This window comes from Neolamprologus multifasciatus, chromosome 10, assembly GCF_963576455.1.
Source record: "Neolamprologus multifasciatus chromosome 10, fNeoMul1.2, whole genome shotgun sequence".
Classification (NCBI taxonomy): domain Eukaryota; kingdom Metazoa; phylum Chordata; class Actinopteri; order Cichliformes; family Cichlidae; genus Neolamprologus; species Neolamprologus multifasciatus.
The window spans coordinates 25488848-25512195 of NC_140448.1; the positions used below are offsets into that span (position 1 = coordinate 25488848).

Below are 23348 nucleotides of genomic sequence, written 5' to 3' on the forward strand. Positions count from 1 at the left end.
TCAAGGTAAGGAATCTGGGTTTGCGGCTGATAATCCCCCCACACACACACTCTGATGCAATAAAACAAACTGATTACAGCATCTAATATGATTCCTCCATCAAATTTTAGTCAATTTTTGTAACGTCTGAGCTGAACTTCAAGTTAAAAGGGTTTCCAAAATAAGCATAATGAACACATGGAAGAGATTTCTTTTTTTTTTACTGCAAGCAAAATAAAAGGATGGTGAGGAGCTACTTCTAAAGGGGGGAGGATGAAGAAGCACACAAATGGAAGTGTGACATGAAGGCAGGCACAAAATAAGACAAAGATTTATTCCTGACCTTGGTTTGAAGTGCTGACTGATAAAAAGCTCTGTATCCTCTCCCGTGAATTTACATCCTTATTATTTTTTACTATGGTACAATGTGCAATCACTTGTTATCATGTTAAACTGCAGTTACTGGATCATTTTGCTATATGATTTGGATTTGAAAGAGATTCAAAATGCAGAATGTGCGCGCATTTACACTACTATCTGGCCCAATTTATACTTCAATGAGAAGCACGTGACAAAAATAAACTCAAAGTCACATTTCATGTCAGGCCGACACATCCTGGTGATGACAAGTGTCACATACCTGCTGTTTGATGTAAAGTTTGCCCCATATGTCTAACTAACTAAGCTGTGATATATAGGAAGCACCAAGGGCAATGACAAATATGTCCAGAATATCCACAAAACCCGCTTTAACGCCGTTAAATAGAAAATGTTCTTGACCTTCTAAAATATCCAGTAATTCATCATGCTCCGCCATCACTATCAGAAAATATAAACAATTCTCAGCAGGACTCGACGTGTGGCTGCTACATTAAAAATGCATGCTGTCACTGAACTATAAATACAGAGACAACACTCCTTCACACTGAAGTATAAATCAGCTTTAAGAATGCGCACGTACTTTGCAGAAAGCTTTCAGTAAATCACCTGAGCTGTGGGCTATGAAGACGAGGGTTCATTCAGACTTACACGCTGCAAACATTCACCAAAAAAAGAGGTACATAAAAGTGCTGGGTGATGAAGGAGAGGTAGGTTACACGTTGCATCGTTAACCCTATTAACAAAGTCGGATCATGGAGTGACGGCGTCGTCGTGAGTTATCGTTTCTTCTGGCCTGGATGGAAAAGGATTGCGCAGGGGGCTTGGCATGAGAATAGAGGAACGTAAGGGTGAAAGCATCTGGGCACAGCTAGACACGGGGAGGCAGCGGAGTGAGCTACGGCATTAGGTTCAAAGCATTTGGGTCAGAGGAGCACTTAGAGCAGGAGCAAGAAGCGAGGGGAGTACTTACGGACTGGCTCAGTCTTGAAAGTGCTGGCCTGGCTGCTCTCGCCTTCACCTTTCCCATTGATGGCGGACATCCTGACCTCATATGTAGTTTCTGGTTTCAAATTAGTGATGGTGATCCCGGTCATGTCTGTTGGAGGCAAGGTGGTGTTATTCCATGAAGGTGCACAGTGACCCAAGGAATTCAGAACTGAGACTCTGGGAACATTTCATATGTGACCCAATCATGTTGGCTTTTACCAATTTATGTGAGGTTGGTAAACCATCAGTGTGGCTGCCTGCGTGCTACTTACCTTCTCATAGGCCGCAGTAGAGTAATGCGCTAGTCCACCCGTTCAAGATTGCTCTCATTTTTTTGGATTTTGTTTTTTACACTCACACTTTGCTCTGCTTCCCAAAGTAGAGATCTCTGTCTCCTCCTTTCGCTTAAGCTCACCACAATATAATAAAAATGGGGTATTTCTCCTATAAGTTGCTCAGAATGATTCAGCGGGATGCCTGCTGTGGCCTGGTCCAACGGTCCCCAACCTTTTTTGCGCCACGGACAATATTTTCACGGACCGGCCTTTAAGGTGTCGCGGATAAATACAACAAAATAAAACTGGTACCGGTACCGAAAAAAGAAGATTTATTCATAACACACGTGAAAAGACCCAGGAAAACCAAGTTAACGATAAAAGCGATAACAAAATAATGCTGAAAACTGATAAAAACCCTGAAAACTATACATTTCACACCTGAGTTTCAACTCTCGCGGCCCGGTACCAAACGACTCACGGACCGGTACCGGTCCGAGGCCCAGGGGTTAGGGAGCGCTGGCCTGGTCCATATTAGGAGAAGACTATTTCCTACATGAAACCTTGGAACTCCAAAAAAACCAAGGCAGTAATTCCATGCTGAAAGCTTTTTGTTGACACTTGATGCCAGGACCCCACAGGTGAACTACAATTTTAATGAGTTTATAACAATGACTCAGTTGCATACAAACAGCAACCACAATGACCAATAGAGGGGTTATTAATTTTAATTGTATATGTGAAAAACAAATCCCAAGAAGGGCATAAATTGTAATTGCAGAGGGGCTCTGTGATTTTATATTTCAGGTTCTATTGTTGGGGGGGGATCAAAGATCTATTGTTATACAAGAGCGCTCAGGTGTATTATTTTTTTTAAAAGGCCATTGCAGTGATCTTTAAATGCCATTTTTGTGGGTAAATTCCACTGATATAACCAATAATCTCCCAACAACAACAACAATCTAAATTCAAGTGTAATACATCTTATAAAATTATTACTTTCTAAAACTCAGTTTTAAGATTTTTTTAAGTTTAAATTTTGCTTTTGACACTCACGTTGTTCCTTCCAAGGAACAGTTGAGATTTCAGTCACGATACACATTCACGGTCTTGACATTTGTTATAAAACTGAGTTGGCCGATCTCTCAGTGTGCTATGCAAAGAATAGTAATTTCATGGATGAGAACAAATTTAGGCTGCGAAAACCAACTGAGAAACATCTCTCCATTACTGTGACCATTTATGTCTCAAATTTATGTATCAGTGAGACGGACTTGCAGAAAGAGCTGAGCATAAGGCTGCTCGGGGAAACTGCATGAATACAGCTTTCAAGCATTAGAGCAGATGAATTGAGAACTGGGCTTTTAGCAGCAGCATAAAACTGATGTCTTTGCTGAGTCCATTAATGGTCAGATTAAAATTTTACAGCCAGCCCAAAGTAATATACCTATGGGGGAAAGGGGTGGGGGGGGGGGGGGTGCATGTTGGTTGCCTCTGCTTATGTAAAAGGTTTTCTCCACAAATAAAACGTTATTAAATTCAGTGTATCTTAATCAGTGTCTTTCGACATTACTGCAGCACTAATATTGTAATTATGTGTACAATGTGAAAAATACACTTTATAAATTTACTGTTATTTCCATAAACAGTAAGGACTAAAATTCAATATTTGGTTAAAAACATATAAAAGGACATCCAGATACTGGGTATCTGAGAAAATGATTATTAGTATTAAGGATTTGTGACTAGATTTAATTATAAAAATGTATAATATCCAGGTACAGATTAGTATTAATCATTTTCAGTCAAAAGGTAGGTAAATAATGTGCAATATTACTTGATATGCTCACTGATTTTAGAAATATGTCCTAAAATGATGTATTTTTAATTAATGCTTATTTGAATTTATAGCAACATCAGCCTATCAATAGTGCGAGCTCGTATATATTTTCAATAAATCTCAAACTAAAGCCAAAAACAAAATGAGTATTTTCATGTATAGAACTGAATGCTCCGTGGCCCCAAAACCACTGCGCGCCATCAAAAACACATCAGTGAGAAATACCAGTCAAGCACTGAGGTAGATTACCATTAAGATCCACTCTGCACTGTATACTTTATGCATTATGGGAAAGCAAATGTGAGTATTTTAAATTTACAAAGAAATTACTACAGACTATATGGATACACAATGAATGAAGCTACATATGATCTGTTAGTACGTGCAGAAATAGTTACACAGTGCAGAAGTAAGGCTGTTTTATGTGTGTGCACACAGCAGCATCAGTACCTATATAGCATGGACCCACAGTTATATGGGTGTGGTATCTATATCTGGCAGTACTGCTTTTAAACATGTGATGGCAGCTCTGGGTCACAGTACTGTGACAGACACAAAAGCCTTTTTATTGACACAGTTCAGCCACTTGATAATTCAGTATCCGTAACAATATACTGCCTCCCTTCATGGCATATTGTAGCTTCAGTAGCTAGACCTTTATAAAAATGATATTACAAGTATCTTAGGAAATACGATGTGTTTTGCAGGGTCCTTTCACAGCATGTGTGTTTCAAAATTGCTCAGATTTATTAGAGACAGAGTGGTTTATCTAGCTGTATGAAATATTTCTGACAACACTGACTGTTTGCGTGTGGGTCCATGCATTTCGTTTTGTGTACACGCTCGCATGTCAGGCGGCTCATGGGCCTTGAGCTGACAGCACAGCCTGTCAGCCACTGACTGATACATCCCATGTGGCAGACAGGACGAAAACCATCCAGATTTGCAGGAGCCACAAACCCTCAGCGGGACGGGGATATTATCTAGGGCCTGTCAGTGTCGGAGCTGACTGTCATTTAGGCTATACTGTGTTCCACATCTCTTCTTGACATCAGCTACTGTCATGTTTGGATTAAATGTTGTCGCAGAACTGTTTTCGGCATGTAGGAACTAGACATAAACGCATAATAGTCGCGGAGCTGAAACGCTGTGCTGCGCTTCTCTTTGCGCCGCAAACTTTACAGTGGATTACCCTGGAATTTAATGTTTAAATATTATGATTAACAAGAACATCTCAAGCCTTTTTTACCTAACGGCAGAAATGAATAATTCCATAGATTTGCTGACAAAGATGGACTCTTAGAGTCCTCCCCTTCAGGATGGCTCTTAAAGTATGATGCATCAGTTGGATGCTAAGAATTAAAGTGGCCTAAGTGGTACTAAGGTGTGGATGATGCAGCTGATGCCGACACGGAAAGTGGTAAATAACAACCCTTCCATCCACTGCGCTTCACTGAAAGTATGTTTTTCAGGGCTCTAAGGGGAAACGTACGGAAGAGATGACTACTCAGGAATCATAACAAACCTAAACCATACAGAGAAATCTTTGTCCCAGCAGTCATTTTCAATCTCCTGCTAATGGCTAAATGAGGCTATACGAGTACTAAACTTCCATAATGGTATTTTCTGTAAAGGCTACCACTTCTACATGTGCTTGTTATACACAAGGAGGGATAATCCAGCAAATTTAGTTTGCGTTATGACCGACTCACCATCCTCAACATCTTCCTCCTTGCCAGTCCAGTCCTGGCCAGGCAAACGCCATTCCACTCTATACTTGATAATTGGCACTCCACCCATTGAATCGGGCTCCTCAAACTTTACCACTGCTGTGCTTGAGAAAGGCTCCACTTGTTGAATTACAGGCGATGACGGCACCTCTGCAACGGCAAGCAGGCAAAATAATGTGTTAATACTTTTTTTTTCAGTTTTCAAAAGCTTTTTAAAAAGCAAAAAAAAAAAAAAAAAAAAAAAAAAAAAAACAGCTTTTCATAAAATGCTTTTAGCTTCCATTGTGCACACTATGTTCTTTGCTCTGCTGCAGTGTGGGAAAAAAGAATAACAACAAAAAAATGACTAATATTTAATTTTAGGAATTGGTTTGATTCATTTAAAATAGGTTTCAGAGCTTCATAAACTCTTCTTCAATCTACTAATTTGAAATCTAGCAGCAGCAGCAGCTCTTATCATAGCGGTTTTATATTTCTGGCTGTATTTGCATCTCTATCCTCTCTCTCTCCCTCTTTTCATGAAACTCATTTCAGCTTAATACAAAAATGTTACCATGCTGGAAAAGTGCTCACGTTGTGGCTAAACATAGGATAGCATTTACCCCAGTGCAATTTCAGTCCTCACTTGAGATAACAAACACACCCACCTCTGTGAGTACTATGACGAAGGTCCTCGCTGACATCATCAGCATTAACTGTTTTCATTTGCTTTGTTATCAAACTTAAGAAAATGCTTCACATCCATTAATTAACAATTACGACACCAAGTTGCAGCCGTGCTAACTGTGTGCCCGCTACTCAAAGTTTGCAGGGACAGTACAACTTCAGCTCATCCCTGGGATTGATTTAATAACAAAATGAAACTTTCCTCTGTGGACAAACAGATGTCATTCTGTTTTTAATCTTTCAGTGGGAAGCCTTTACGAGGCTAATCAGTATATTAGTTCTGTGGTACACTGGTCTATTATTTGTGTCCCATGTAAATCACTGGTTAAAAAGTGACCGTTTCTTTTATTCTAGCCTTTTTGTTGCATGTTCATGTCAAGGTAAAACACCTAAAATGATCAGGTCAATGCACAGAGTATCGCCTTACTGGAAAAAAACTTACTGTCAGCAAAGTCTTTTGACTTTGCTGACATTGTAATACCTTTTTTACCAGCAATACCACCGCCGCCACATACTAAAATCCTGATTAAGATATGTGTTTAAACAATTATTCCACGTTATTATTAATTCATTTGTTTGGTGTAATGAACATTGCAATGAAACAGGTTCACTAGCGAGGCTGAAGCACGTTAATTCTTTGATATCCATCTGCTGATAATTAAAAAAAAGCAAACTGGGATGACTATGTCACTGTCAAGAGGGATTAAACTAATTATAAGCTCATCTGCATATGTCTGCACGCGTCCTGGATCTGCTTACCCAGTGATTTCTTTAATGATGCCTTGTCTGGACTGAGTACCGTGGCTCAAATAGCTTCGTTTGGTCGAGCTCTTTGCCTCACATTACATGCAAAAATGTTCTCACGGACATAATTGCAGTGAAAAGGTGTGGAGACTTATTTACAGGGTTCTTTTTCGGATAACTCTGTTTGGAAGCAGTCACTTTAGGCAAACAGACGAGTTATGCAGCAAATTACCAAAAATACCTCAAAAAGCCTACAGGATATTACACAATGTCAGCACAGGGTGTTACCATAATTAATCTGACCACCCTGCATTTAGACAAGGTCCTGAGCGACCTTCTACTTCTAATGGGTCCAAAGCAATTTGCATACCAAATGAAGCTAACGCGAGAAAATAAGACTTAAAGGGCAGTTCCGCTGTGATTTCAATTTTCTTCCATTGCCTGTCTAGCCTGTGCTCCGAGTGTCTCCAAGTCCTGGTTTGTTTTTCTTCCCTATTCGTACTGCAGGATGCCTTTGTGCTTCCTCATACACAAACACAATGCCACTTTTCATTGTATCCAGGCAATACACGCATATCTTTGCTAGAACTCTTTTAATCATCTGAAGTCAATTCACACCATCCTGACTACACTTTCACAAGTAGATGCTTCAGATCTGCGCGCTGTTGCTCTAAATACAGGCAAAGCAGATAAATTAGTTCATCATAAATTCTAAATCTTTCATCCATACTTCTCATTCATTACCACTTGTCTTGCATACAGCAGTGGTTTTTCTGGTTTTATTGGAAACAGTTCTCTCAACTCCATTTGTTCCTGCTCTGCTAGAACTTCTGATGGAGATTTTTTTATACCTTTGCTTCCTAAAATAGCTTCTGATTGCATTTAGAAATTACTTTTACATTTTACTGATAAACTGATTGACCTTTCTCTTGGTTTTACTGGTGAGTTGTCAAACCATTTGCTTTTAGGTGGTTAGATCCATATTGGGAATATGACTCTAAAATTCAGTCCATGGCAGTGGTTTGTGAAGTTCTTCTGCATAAAAGACACTGGCCAGCCAGGAAACGTGAAGTCTCGTCATTTCATTATTTAGAGTGTTTCTTTTGTTTCCCCAAGACACTAAAAATTTCTCCTAAATGGGAGTAATTTCTGGTTAACAAACCTGCTTGGATAAGAAGGAATTCCTTGGATTCAGAACCCATCACATTGGTCGCTGTGCAGTTGTAACTGCCAAAGTCGTTTTGAGAATCAGGGGTAATCTGAAAGACAAAAAGAGACAAAAACACCGAGAAATATCAGGTTATGTCTCGAGTTTTTGGATGTGGACAAAAAAGAAAGAAAGAAAAAAGACTGACTACATGCATGAACTTAAACACAGTGTAGATCATTAGGGTGTAGTCTCACTTAATGCTTTTCTGCTATTTAGCCTTTGTGTTAGATCTGGAGCCTGGTTGGTATGCAGATGCACAGATTTCTTGATTTTAATCATTACCCATTGGTTCATTAACACAGTGTCTAGCAGTTGAGTGTGCTCGATACTAGGCCTATAATTATAGTCCATTTAAAGTTGGTCTGGAACTACTTGTTAGCTTTTAATGCAATCTTTCACGTTACTCTTCTAATCTCACTGAAACAGTGGCTTATATTAGCCACAATTCATTCTTGTGTAACAAACAGAAAGCCTTTTGTGAGCTACGACTCTGTTTTTTTGTGTGCGCGTTTTTGGATACTTCTCAAAAACAATAAAAAAAATGGAGCTGCGTTCTAAGTAATCTGCCAAAATATGTCAAATATACAGAGCATGTTTGTGTGTTTTGTGCCTCTTTATGTCAGTAGAAATCAGCATTAAGAAGACAGATGCAGCACACCTCAAGGTAGCTGACGGATGGTGTGTTATAGATCTTCATGTTAGTGCTGTTGGCAGTGGGCAGCTGGAAGCCGTCTCTGAACCAAACCACCGAGGCTCCGGGATGAGCCTCCACCTCACAACTGATGTTGGCCGGGTTTCCCTCCCATGTATATACTGTCACCGAACCCAGGATCTTTGGAGTATCTGAAGGAACAGACAGGGGAGTGAGGATGCTTGAAACAGATAAGCAGATTGTCAAAGGTTTACTGAAATTACTCAGTGGAAATAAACTGAATCTGACTAGTTAAAGAAAAAACTCTTATGGTTGGCCAAATTAATGCAGATTACTGACAAACCCGTGGAAAAAACTCCTTTACTACACATCTGATGCATTATTAGGTAGTGCAGAAAGTAGTACTGGATACTCAATGGGGAGAAAAACAGAAGTAACAAAGGAAGACATTCTGGGTGATATAGGATTCATCAAATAGCACAATAATGACCTAAAATATCTGCAAGATGAAACAGCCAAGATGTAAACACTGCATATAATCAGCTGTATGTGAGTAAAACGTTCACTTTTACAACAGTCTAAATTGAATCCAACAGGAATCTGCTTGTAAAAAGCAGCACTGATTTTTAAGTATGTGCGGTATAATGAAAACTCCAAGCTCTGTTGAAAAGTCTAAAGGACAGAACGGTATCAGTCAGTTGGATATGGCCATTATATCTTGTCACGAATGGCAGTATTTCCTTTCATCCTTGAAGCTCTTCTCCACACTTCTAGCAGCTTTAATCAAGGCTACCAGTAAAAATACTCTATTTAGAATTCATGGCAGCAGAAAAAAGACATGTAAAACACACTCACTACGGAAAAGAAAGCACTCGTGGCAATGGTGACAAAAGCTACAGTTGTACAGAATGGTAAACAGATGCTAAATGAATTCTAATGCTTTAGTTGTGATCTATAAATTTTTACGGTATGCATTTATGTTTTACAGCCAACTTGTGCTGGTTTTATAAGACATGAAAACGCTTCAGAGAGTTTATGAATGTGTTACAAATAAAAAAACAACAACATTATAACTAATAATTATAAATTAGCACAACCAATTAGTTTAAAGAAATAGCACTGCTCGGGTTTGATGACCAGATTATTTTTCTTTGATTTCTTTAATCTTGTATGTGCCTGTAGCATACTTATGGATTATGCAGCAAAAATCAAATAAACGACTGAAACCAAGCAACAGTGCTACCAAGCTATTTTCACTTCCTACCTGAAATGAGTTGATCCCATATAGCCAAACCTGTTACACTGCACCCCAATTTTTGACAGGAAAACAGACAAGTAAGAGTAAATGTAACGGTAAAGTTAATTAATTCTTCCCTTCGTTGTTTCCTTTTAAAATCTCCTGCTCAAATCACAGAGCATTGCTTTTAAATTCAGTGAAGTATGCTTCGCTTCACGAGTGCCGTAAAATGCAGTGGACCCTGACACTGCCAGGGCTTTACTTCTGACCCTAGATCCTTTAAAAGTCTGCAGCATGCTGCGGCTGGGATTGATGGACAAGGCTGAGTCAATAGATGTTCCATCTCCTGCAGCTCTGATTAGATTCTCACTCTTTCTGTCAGCGCTGCTTTTGGTCTCATTGACTCTATAGGGCCTGCGACCTGCCTGTTTGATTTCTGCAGGCTGCTAGCCTGGTATAGGTGAACATAGGAGGAATGCATCTGCCACATAGGGTTCATACATATCAAGTAGGCTGCATAGAGCTCATGTATATTAAATAGATTGTTATATGATATCATTATGAGCACTGTGCAAAGTGCATACAAATGCTATAGTTATACAAAAATGATGACAGCGTCACATTTGTATGACTAGTACATTCATACAAAAGTGGCAGCAACAGCAATACTTACTACACATAATATAAAGACTGCATTACTATTAGAAGGAATTTAGTCTTTTTTAGTGGAACACTGAAATAATACTCCATAAAACTCCCAACCAAAAAACCCTAAACTGTTTTACATTCAAAGTGTTTCCTGTTCAGCTTCTTTGAGGAATTAATCTGTAGTATGAATTAGTTTTTCTTTCTCTCATTGATCTGTCAGTTTCATACAATATGTAATCAATATCAGTATCGCTGTCTTATGTAGGTGAATTAGCTTGTCTTTGGCTATCAGGACATCCTAACGTGAATGAATAATTGGCCATTGCATAAGTCTGTAATAAAAAGCAAAATCTAGAGTTACAATTTCTAATTCATCCAGCAGGACTAGGAGAATCAGAAAGAGTATGTAACAGGTGACCTGCTTGGAGCTCAAACAGTGTTTTCATTAGACATTCATGTTTAACAAACTTCAACCTCTGACAAAATGGAAGTCAAACAGAAAGGACATTAACACTTTCCTATCAGTCCTTCAGGAACAAACCTAGACATGCTCAGCCTAGCTAATGGGATCATGCTGTGAGGCAGATAGGAACTTCCATGCTTCGATAACGTCTCCGTTGTGTGAGTGGGTGAGCGGTGATAGAGGGGACAGTGAGTGAGAGCTGTGCTCACGACAAAGCACCTTTTCTTATCGATAATTGCTTGGCAACAGTAAATCAGCTACCTGATAATTTGATGATTACTCTAGCAAGCCCTTAAACATCTCTATCAATGCTGAATTGTGATTATATCTCTAAGCAAATTACAAGCGCACTGAGCACAGGAGCATATTAATCCAATTAAGCATCCATTGGCCTTATTTCCCTCTCTCATTCTCTCTCTATCTTTTTTTTTTTTTGTTAATTAAGTAACATTTGATAGGCGTCAAAATGAGATCAAGTATAATTTTATACACATCAAAGCACTAGTTTATAGTTTGGTGCTGATGGAGCATTAAACCATCACCAGGGTACATACACTGTACTATTAGGGTCATTCTGTTTTTTCTTGGTGCTGTAGCACACTGGAGCTTTGTTGTGTCTATAAAAGAAAACAACTTGTTGAAATTGCAATTCTCTTGGTGCACCGCCCTAAAGATCAAAAGGGCCAACAGTCTCGCACTGTTGACCCTTACTTGGAGTGTCACAGACTCTCACGGTTGACCAGCTGCAGAAAGTACAATTTAGGCTTTACAGCATTTCTTGCAAGCTTCAAAGAACGTGTCCAGTCCTGCAAAGACAGATGTGAAAAATGCCCACGATTAAGATCCAGAAACAGTTTTATCTAACTTATTTTTAGTCCTAGGTGAAACAACATCAGCTACACTATGGAGTATATTCAAATACTGTTGCTCAAAAATAAATGGAAGTTTAAAATCTGCTGTGTACCCCTGAGTCTACCTTTTGACTGGTACCATGCCAAGATGGATGATGAATGTTAACTCTCCATCAAAGGTAATGTGACTGTCCCTGATAGGCTGAGACAAATGCAACCATATGACAGAAGGAAGATGCTGAAAAATGACCAATCTTCAGTCGAGAGAACATCTGAGATGATCTATCCACAACACGAGGTTAGTCAAAAGATCTTTTGTTAAAAGGGTTGGCGTAATAAGCAAATGCTTCAGCCAATACCTTTTGATTAGCCTTGTCAGTCATTGATATGCTGCTGTGCGCTCTGGATGATTCTGAACTGAAATCTTAGTTCGCCTCTGATTGATTCTTCGTGTGTGGCAAACTGTGAGCCAATGGGCTGTAGCTACATTGTAAGGTTTTAAAAACTGAGCTTAAAGGGACACTGCACATGAGTAGTGCTAATGGAAAGCCAGAGAGGCTGACAATGACCATAGATTGTTTTAGAGGCTTCTTCATATCAAATAAAAGAAGATACATATTAAAAAGACATCAGTAAGAACTAGGATCCAAAAGCAGGGTCGATACCTGATTACCTGAAGAGTTGTTCTTAATTACCTGTAACTGCTGTAGTACATTTAAAAACACTTACGACACAATGTTATAAGAATGTTCTTTTAAATTTAGACATATGGAAGTTTGCTTTTGTTTCAAGAGAATTCTGATAACGCTGATATACAAGCTGGATTTTGTGCTGTTAAGTCATTTTTGATGCATCAGCTTGAAGATGATACCCTCACCCTTTAGGACTTTAACTGATCTTGTTACTATCTTGTTACATTGGTCACCTTTCTCACTCACTATGTGCTAACAGACCTCTCTGCATTGAATCATACTTGTTATTAGTCTCTGTCTCTCTTCCACAGCATGTCTTTTATCCTGTTTTCCTTCTCTCACCCCAACCGGTTGCGGCAGATGGCCCCGCCCCTCCCTGAGCCTGGTTCTGCCGGAGGTTCCTTCCTGCCAAAACGGAGTTTTTCCTTCCCACTGTCGCCAAAGTGCTTGCTCATAGGGGGTCATATGATTGTTGGGTTTTTCTCTGTATGTATTATTGTAGGGTCTACCTTACAATATAAAGCGCCTTTAGGCGACTGTTGTTGTGATTTGGCGCTGTATGAATAAAACTGAATTGAATTGAAAATTAATACTGTCAACCAACAGCTTGGTATAAATGAAATAATAATGAAGTAATGTTAGACAAACCAAGCACAGTTTATCTAATGTTTGCTACACCTGACAGCACATATTGCCTCTTTAATGTCTGAATGCTTTTCTATCCTCTCTTTGTGAAACCAGCTCAAGGTTTTGGTGTCACACTGAGACCTTCCATCTACAGACACCTTTTCGAATAAGCATTAAACATGCATATGAGGGGAAATATCTGCGGAAGATGAGAAAAAGCATGCATCCACATGCAAGGCAGCCACAAGGCAGCAGTGGTTTAAATCGATGTCATGAGTATCAAGTTATTCTTGACTGGAGAGACATGCTCTCTTGCTCTTACTGTTAAATTGCTAGTGCTATAGATTGCCTTGCCTACAGCTAAAACCATCAGCAAAAGAACAAAACCCGAGAAAGTTGTCTAGGTGCTGTCAGAAACCATTTTTGGAGACAGAGAAAAAAAAGATCCAATGCCTGAGCACAGACAAGAGTCGAAAAAAAGCATCTGGCCTCCATATATGGAAAGAAATGAATTACTGCAGGAACAAAGTGACCTTCACTGCCTGATAAATCAGTATACTGTATCACAGTTAACAGATTTTTGTAATTTAACAATAGTAACTAACACTTTTAACATGCTCTTTGAAGACTGTTTTTTTGGCTGATGCAACAACTTATAAAAGATAAATGTAGCAACAGAGTTTCCGTAAAAGAATTCTTTTAGACACTACTCCTACCCCGTTTCCAACAGACTAAAATGAAACGTTAAAACGATGACATTTTATTAAGCAGATGTCAGCAGCAACAGCAGCTCTTATCACTTTCATATTTGTACATATAACAGTGCAAACTTATGGTTATCTGTGTTGACAGCAAAGATAAACCAGTGGAGCGTGCGGCCAGGCACAGTTTCGTGACTTACAGCGGACTTCCAGGTACATGTGCCGGGCGTCCTGGCCGATGGAGTTGCTGGCGGTGCAGAGGTACTGTCCAGCATATGTGAACTGGACATTTTTCAAGGTGAGAGAGGACACCCGCGCATGACTGCGCACCACCACATTTCTATCAAGGCTCTATAAAGAAGAAGAGAAAGAAATTATTCTCACTTATAAAGCAGGTAGTTTTATATAAAACGGGGCTAAAGGATCAGTCTGTATTTGTTGTTTTGCTAGCGCAAATGGGACAAATGAGCAGAAGATACAGTGGGAACTATAAACTGAGAAAGCAAGAGTTAAAAAAAATTTAAAAATTGTGACGACTGACTGACAGGTGAGCCATGAGAACTGCAGTGCAGAAATACCACAAGAACAGCGGGATGGAGACAACATAAAAGCTACAACTGCAATGAACTCTTCTGAGAGAGAATTTAGTATTCCTTGGATGCTATTAGCTGATAAGGATATTAGCTGATGTTTTTTTGTGTGTGTGAAGAAGTGAGTGCCACAGGAGCAAACAAATCCTTCCTTTAAATCCTAAAAAAAAAATAACGTTAGTTGTAAAAATCTTACAAATATGCTGCTAAAATTTATTCTTTTCTCATATATATATATATATATAAACAGCAACAGACTGGACATCCTGGCCTCTGAAAAACTATTGCTGGGATAACTATTAAACCTGCGTCAGAGCCCTGGCTAATAACCTGCAAACTCGATTGTTGTCCTTACCATTTAGCAGTCTGGTTGCAGGGTTACAGGCAGTCTAACTGCACTTTTAACAAACAGCTTGTTAAATCTGGTTTGTATTTGTATTAAGAGATCAAATTTATTAGCCTGCCTACTGAGCTAATACTGCTATTCCAAGCATGTGTTATGCCTTAGAGTGATCTCTTAACAGCTGTGCAGCTGACATCAAAAGTGGCCCAACGACCTCACTTGTTTTTTTAAACAAATGCAGTGAATCCTAGCTTTGTCTCTGTTGTGCATCTAACCTAATGCAAATACAGGCCCAAAGCAGAGGGGGGCTTCAAGTTCTGCACCGTTTTGCGAAGACACAAAGTATATTTTCGGTAAGTTTTGAAATCACATGGCGAAAGTCAGTAGGTGAAAAAACCAACATCGGTAATAAAGAGAAGCCCTATGAAATGATTAATAAAACTGCAAGCCTATAAAACCCATGGCTGTTAAACAAACCTGTAACAGTTTATCTTTCCTTTGGGGGACACAGGCGACACAAAAAGGAGATATACATCTTCGTTCTAGGTGCCATAGTATTCGCTTTTTATTTTATGCATTCAAGCTTGTGCTTCGGCGTGCAAAGCTCTGGCTGGTAAACTAGAATATAGATGTAGTATATAACAGAGTCATATTTGTTGTGTAAGTATTATGTCAAAAACAGCTTTTCTTTGCAGAGCAGGGTGACGCAGATGTGGCAGAAATATTTCTGCTGTTTACTGAAGATCTGAGGGAGTGTCCTGGAACATTTTGAAAGGGCAGCATTAATCATGTCTTACTGCAGTAACACAGGAAAGAGCTGTACTGGGTACACTGCTGGAATATAAACAGGAAAAAAGGTTAATAGAGAATAATGCTTTAATAATACAGCACAGGTAGAAGGGAGAGGGGAGACCTTTGAACAGGATTCATTCATTAACCAAATCATTTTAATTACAAAAATGAATTATGGTGGTAGACTTGTAAGGCGACGTATGGACAGGATTTTTTCAGTGTCTTGTATTTTGCAGTCACTGCTGATTTGATCTGCAGAGCAAATCTTTGTACACGTGTTTTGCTTGTCGTACATTCTGTCCAGCAAGTGTTACATGAAGAGGGAGACTGTCAGGCATAACATGCACAGGCTCTGTCTGTGTACTCATTAGATGTAGATCTGCTATTCTCAGCAATCACAGTCCAAGAGCCATTTATGCTTTATCTTTCCAAAACACTAAAACGATGTTAGCGCTGTATTAATAACACGCTGAAATTTTATAACCACCTCCTCCTTTGAAAAAAATGAGGCAGTTTAGGCAGCTAAAAATAGAACTTTTTAACAAAGCAGAGGTCGGCGAGCTGAGCCAACAGTTTAAAAAAAATGAACTCAACTACATCAAGAATTCAGCTCATGATTAACTGTCTCCCAATTTGGTATCAGGATCCTTTAACACAACGTGGCACATGAAGATATATATTTGTGGAGAACACCTGAAGGACAGGACAAACCTGTGCCTCCTCCAAAAATTTAACTTTGAAACTACTTGGAGTGGTCCTTGTCAACTTTGATGTCTAGAATGTTGATTTATGGAGCACCCTGATGGCCCAGGGGTTTAAGGAACAGAACATGAATATACAAAGGGGTAGGCTATTCATAATTTTAATCCAGCCTGGGACTTGTGTTGCTTGCTTATCATTCCCCATCTATTTCTGTCCTTAATTCTTTTAATTTCTCCACTGTCAAATCTTTCATCAAGGAGAAGTATACCAAGAAAACTAAGTGCAATTTCTCTACTTGGCATTCTCAAGCCCTCCGAAGTGTTGAGGCGGGAAAAAGGTTACGATTTTAAGACAACGGTTAATTTAAGGCGACGGTTAACAAAAGGCAAGTGGTAAATAGAGTTCTATTAAACCATTTCCTTTATCTATAATTGTCTTTACTTAACATGTTGCTAAAAGAAAAACAAGCAGGCAACGACATGGTCATATGATCTTCTTATGAGTTGAAAATCAGTCATTAGGCAGGTTATAATAATCAGACTTTTATCTGGTTTAAGTGTCAAACTCTTCCAAAGTGCACTTCTTAATGAAATAAAGATAAAGTGAAAGGGTTTTGCTGTTGTCCTTAGCATAATTTCATACTTTCATGTTCGATTGTCTTCTATGACTAATTGTTTAATGACTGCTTTTTAGGGTTGCTGATTAACACCTGTCAGCTCGGTTCACCTAACGTCCAATGAAAGCAAGGCCGACGCTATTACTGAAGATCTGTTCGATCCATTCTGTGCTGCAATAAATACATTCGCTGACAGCTGACTTTCTGTGTAGGCCTACAAGAAAAATACTTAATGGGCTCGTTTGTTCACGTCTAACTCTATGGCTTTATTCTTAGAATTTATTGAAGTAGTCTGCATGATTCACAGTTCAAAGTACCTGGGCCTAGGTGCAGCCCCTCAGTCTAAAACAGGCAAATGTAGATCCCTTACTCCTCCCTTTAGGACAGCTTTCTTCATATAGGTCTTTGCATAGGTCTGTGCTTAGGAATAGCTGCTCTCACTGACATCATACAAAGCCAAAAAAGCTTCTTTCAACTGAGATGCAGTCTTTAGCCTTACCTCTTTGCTATTCCTACATAACACTGAACTCTTTAACTTAACTTAAGGCATCTTTCATATGATCGTCAAGTCCAGCAATAACAGTAAAATAGCTCAAAAGATCTTATGTAGAACATGAAATTCAACATGTAAATACTGGAAATCACTAGAACAAAGTAATAGCAACAATAAAAACACCAAAGAAGAAGTCTTTAATTGAACTTCTGTAATGAAGTGCACAGTCAAGGATGTCAAGTACTGAAAAATCTGTAGTGACCCTTGGATTAGACTGGGCTCAGAGAGGTAAGAAAAAAGTGCTCCCGCTAAAACATAAAAGCATAGGTCACAGCAGTAGATCCATAAAATGCAACTTAAAACCCAGTCAACAGCCCAACAAGGTGACGTGATTATTGTCACATGCTGGGATAAGGCAATGTTAAACAGGCGTGTGGAATTCGATAGTTTAAAAAAAAACTTCGCAGCATTACATCAGCAGGAAATGAGTGCCATGAATGATTGAAGCAAGTTATTGAAGCCAGTTAGGACAAACTTGTCAAAACTCTGAATCTGTGTGTTATGGGTGCTGAATATGACAGTTAATTCTTAGCTTGGTTCCTTGTCACACATGTGTGGCAGTGGTGAGTGAAGTGAGCTGATTGTACTGTGTCAGTTCTGTCCAAAGGTAGTAATTGTTTTTGCAGCAGGCCAAGAGTTTGCATGTTTTTCTTTTGTGCCAAACAACAGAACAGGAAGCTCAAGTGCTTCGGGATTTTTTAAAAATGCAAACACACCCTTACCCTGTAAAAATGCTTGTTAATGCCATTCTAAGAGTTCTACCTAACCATGAGCCTTAAAAGTGGACAATGCAAACAGAATTCTGTCAACTTTCTTTGTATTAGAGGTTGGAAAAAAAACAACAACTCTCAAATCCCGGAGAAACAAAATCAAAACTCTCAACTTGGCTACATGTGATCAGGGGCAAGGAAGACATTCTTTTTCATTTGGGTGAACTGACCTAGTGAGACCACAGTATAAATGAGGCCCCAGGTGACTGAATGAGGCAGCTACTTCAGTGTACAGTTGAAGCAAAAACATGCAGGCCCCTGGCCCATGACAGAAGGCTACACCATTAAAACCCATTCTGTTATTTGCTAGAGTTTGGTGAGTTAGAGTTAGTTTGCTCACAGCAGAGCAGACAGTGTGTGTGTTTTTTTGGTGTCCAGCTGCTGATCAATCAACAATACAGGATTTATCTTTTTTTTTCCATGCAAAGTCTGAGCATTCACCACACTGTGCAGCAGGAAACAAAGAATGGAGCTACTTGGTCTACACCGAGATGCCTGCGTCTCACATGGAAATTTGTTGACAAAAATAAACAGTGATAAACTAATGGAGCAAGTCTAAATGTATACTGGAACTAAATGTATTAAATGAACTGTACTATGTGGCTATTAGTCTACACATTAAGTGCAAAACTAAATATGGTGCATATTAAATGTGGGCTGAATGATAACACTTCTGTTCTGCAAACAAAAACAAAAAAAGAGGTGGTGGGGGTAAAAGTGGTAGTCTATGATGCAAGTCTGGGCTAGTACATCTAGAATCAGGCTACGATATTTAGTAGCCATACCTCGTATGTGTCTGGTCGAGTCCAAGAGGCCTAGAGAGGACAGAAGCAAAGAGGCAAAGACAAACAGCGACACAGTGGAACAAAGTGAGCTTTTGGAAATGACCCACATAGAACGAATGCAGACTGGCTTCAATGTGCAATGACTGAATCTTTTAAATACCGTTCCATGGTTTTGTTTTAGATTGTTAAAGCAAAATCATGCAAATACATTGTTGCAAATTATTTTCCAGAATATGTATAAGCGCATTATCTGTCTTTTAAATGCTATCAATCATAGTTTACTTTGTTTTTGCAACGCACAACATGTTAAAGATGGAAGTAGCCTCTAGGCATGAAGAGGTAAGCAGATTGCACATAATGACTTCAGTAAGCACTGTCCTTAATAAGAAACGCTCATAAAATATTCACATTTAGAGTAAAATAGGAAACAGAGGAATGAGGGATTAAAGGTGTAGCTACTTGTGGGAGAAAAGTTAAAAACTCGTATCCTCATTTTCTCTGATTACTTCTTGCTTAATCATATGTGATTCCAAAAATGCCAAATGGGAACAGCCAAATACTCAAAATGGGACTTAATAAACCCGTGGCTGACAGAGTGGTAAAGACCTTAGGCGCTCTTTTATAAACCAGAAGATTTCTGCATTTGTATTAAATCAGTGATGCCATCTTGCAGTAATGTAACTAGAATTTAAAAAAAGGTAGAACACCAAATGCAAATATCAAGGGTAGTTACCGATTTGCCTTTCAGGCAAACAGCTGTGATTTTTTACAAGATTTCTAGAAGCGGGACTTGGCACTGTTCCGATGTTGTTTATGAAAACTACAGATTGGATTCAGCTGAATAATTTCATTCAAAGCTTTATTTATTATTATTAAACAATTAAGACTAATGATGTCATAAATAGATCATATCCCTCTGTTGACGTATTAAAGGCTAGTTGAACATTTGGCATTGTCTAGTTCAAGGTTTTCTTGATGTGAAAATGACTGTTATGATGAGGGCCAGGCTTTCCAACTTGGCAATCAAGTAAGTAACAGAAATGGTCAAAATGCCAAACTCGAGCACATTTTCCTAGAGCTGCATGGGGCCAGTTATTAGTTAATGTACTCTAATAAGAGAGAATTTGGAGGCACACTAAGGAAAACAAGGCACCGCAACTAATTATACAAGAACCACTACCAGCACCTAGGGACTTTGTTTCCTAATCAGCACATTTTCTCATCATGGCTTATGTATCTTGATTAACCCATTCATGTAAGTACAGAACATTGACTTCCACCACTTATCCTCTATTAATATAAACTACGTACAGATTCCTATCATGTGGTATAAACGTTCAAACCACAAAGACCTTCAGCTGAACTGAGATGATGTCTTAGTCATACGTTACACAATGACGCCATTAGCTGTGTTTTTCTTAAGCCAGCAATATTCAAAAGAAGAAGCCGAAGCCAGAAAAATTCCTGTTCTGTCATTGCACATCATTATGAATATGTCTGTGCTCTCGTACCCTGGCTGGTATGATGTGGAACTAGAATGTGAATGGAAGACAGAGCGTGGCAAACAGGAAAGTAATGATGAATGAAGATCCAATGAAAATTAGTGACAGCTATTACCAAATGATCAGCGGGATTTTCTGACTACAGCAACATTAAATCAAAATGTATCTGACAGTGATAGATAGGGAGGAGAGGGATGATGACAGCCTGTGAATAGAAGACATTCAGTGGCAACTGTGAATACGACATGCAAGCCTGTCTTGCAGGTGGAAGATTACATTCAGAAAGTCGCAATACAGTCACGGCTGCCGCAGCTGATTGGCAGTGATAAATTGCACAGTTAATAGGAAAATATGGGAATATTTTAACTGACTCAAATGTACAAACTGATCATTTTCCAGCACAACCGGAGTGGTGAATGGATAATTTGCACAAGTTTGCCATTAAGTCTAAAATAAAATCCGTCTCAGTTTAAGAACAACTTATCGAGATGTCTGCATTACAAGAACCGAATAAATAACACATTCTTCTTTAGTACAATGTTGTTCAGAAACTACAATATCCTACAGTAGGGATGGGTACCGGTATCATGATGGCAAAAAGGCTAAAATGACCAAAGAAAAAGTGGGAAACAGTTAAACATGAGAGGTTTTTGGACAAAGTTTGTGTTTTTTCCATTGTTAAAGCACTGCTTCCAGCCAAGAGTGATACCATATATGCCCCATAGCTGCAGAAAAGGCTAACATGGTTATCTTTTTACAAAGTAACAGCTGAACATGAGAGGTTTTTGGACCAATTTTGTGTTCGCCATTCTTTAAGCACCAGTTTGAGCACCGTTTAAGCACCGGCACCGTTTCAAAAGTACCGGTTTGGCACCGGTATCGGATAAAACCTAAACGATACCCATCCCTATCCTACAGTTTTTTCCATTCTTAAACACCTCATAGTTCCATATCCCCCCCATTATAACACTTTGCTCTTGGATTGAAGGCTTACTTCATAGGATATAAAAGTAGAGTGGGAGCTTCAGCTTCAGGCCCCTCGTCTGTCGAACCAGCTCCCAGCTTAAATTTTGGACACACACTGTCTAAACTTCTAAATTAAATTTAAAAAGTAAAGCTTAAAACTTTCCGTTTTTGATAAAGCATAACTATTTAGGACTCATGTGTTTCTTGTTTGCATCTAATCATTAGTTATTATTGATCTCTGGATCTCTTGCACAGTGTGTCTTTTGTCCCATGTCTCTCCCCAGTCGTAGCAGATGGCTGCCCCCTCGATGAGCCTGGTTCTGGAGTTTTCTTCCTGCTAAAAATGAGTTTTTCCTTCCCACTGCCACTAAGGGCTCGCTCATATGGGGTCATCTGAATGCTGGAGCTTTCACTCTATTACTGTGGGGTAATAGATAAACAATGATAAAAAGCACCTTGAAGTGACTGTCGGGATTTGGTGCATTATAAATAAAACTGAATTGATTGAAATCATCCTGCTGCTGTAAATACAACTGCCACATTTGGTGCACAGGCTCACAATAAAGTTATATTTTCTCCAATTAGCCGTCTGAATGCTTAAACAACTGTATCAACGATATTTACAATTGTTAGTATAGAGAATGTTTACAATATGACTAGAAGAGAGTTCGTCAGACAGTCATTACCGTGGTCTTTTTAGTTTTATATTATTCCACCAAAAATCAATAGTTCATTTCACAGAGATATATTTAATGTGAAAACGAGCTACATGGTAACTTTCAGACATAATTCATCACAATGCACCAGCTGACAGAGCATGTTAAATGAAGTAGGCCAGCATGGCCCAAAATACTGTGCAGCTGACTCTCTTATGCCCTGTGGGAAATAACAGGACAGGTGCTTTCATTGCATTTACAGTGTGTAGCTCCAAGAGTAGTTCCTCTATTGTTGTTACACACCTGTGTCATTTGAAACATTTGAAGAACAACTGTGTCTGCTATGGCAGGACAACAAACATTGTTGAACTATTTTTGTGTGGGAACATATTTCACAGGAGTTACAATACCTCTGAACAGTCAAACAAAAAACGGACGGGGGGTTTTCATGCTAAATGCTGCTTGTAGTGACAGGGTACAGCTTATCTTATGCCTAATTAAATGCCAGCATATTGTTGGCAGGAACAAGAAAATGTGTGGTATACAAGTTTTATGCCAAATTGTGCTTTTTTCCTGCTATTCCACAGCAAATGTCCCAAGGCCAGCAACCAGTCTGCAACCCAGCTGTTCTGTGTATCAGGGAAATATGCAGTGTCCAACTTTAGTGCTTTTAGAAGTAATATAAACATGTAGCAGTATGTAACGTAAGCTGAATCACAAACCAGTGCATGAAATGTTTTTTCCGAATCCAAAAACCTGGTGGAGGCAGCGAGGTAATTATCTTAATACTGTTTACTGCATTCACAGAAAATTACCCCTCTGAAGTGACTAATCTGTTTGCTGCTAGCACCATGTGCATTGTCAGAATAGACCGTTAAGATGGATTTTTCAAAATTATACAATTTTAATGAGCTGATAAGAGCATAACAATAGACTCTGGATGAGACTCTCTCACTAGGCTGGCAACTGCCAGAATGCTGTGACCACTGTAATGGAGAAAATAAGGAAAGGAATGGTGTTCATAGCTTACACATCCTAAGAAGCCGTTTACCATATCCTATAAGCAAAGCTTTAATCCAGTGTTATCTCCAGTGCTCCTGAAGGACATGAAGAGGAAAAACTAGGATATACGCCAAAGCATGACAAAGATGCATAGCCCTTATGTGGCTGCTTTACTCATATTGTGTTCATCCTGGGAAAAAAAGTGCCCACTCGTTCCCAAAGTGGATTATCACAGTAGTTTGCCAGAGTGGCATAACTGGAATCACAACAATCTGATTCATAGCAATAATTAAGCTAATGCCAATTAAATCATTTTCACTTTGTTTTTTAAACTCTTGTTTGATTTCCTGTTAATTTTAAAAGAGCACTTTTTATAGTAAATTCACAA

At 39.0% G+C, this 23348-nt stretch overlaps 1 protein-coding gene across 8 annotated transcripts in view; it reads right to left on the bottom strand.

Moving 5' to 3' along the window:
- Positions 1-23348, bottom strand: part of ncam1a (neural cell adhesion molecule 1a) — a 263858-nt gene that overhangs the window by 38430 nt on the left and 202080 nt on the right. For 5 of the 8 annotated variants that reach the window (XM_085173682.1, XM_085173679.1, XM_085173676.1 and 2 more), the window contains exons 9-14: positions 18835-18864; positions 13884-14034; positions 8471-8655; positions 7765-7861; positions 5175-5342; positions 1331-1456 (exon numbers count right to left, since the gene is read on the bottom strand). In XM_085173682.1, coding sequence (XP_085029808.1) covers positions 1331-1456; positions 5175-5342; positions 7765-7861; positions 8471-8655; positions 13884-14034; positions 18835-18864 — 757 coding nt within the window. The remainder of the gene's footprint in view (positions 1-1330; positions 1457-5174; positions 5343-7764; positions 7862-8470; positions 8656-13883; positions 14035-18834; positions 18865-23348) is intronic. The other 3 variants (XM_085173677.1, XM_085173678.1, XM_085173681.1) reach the window with 1 other exon arrangement.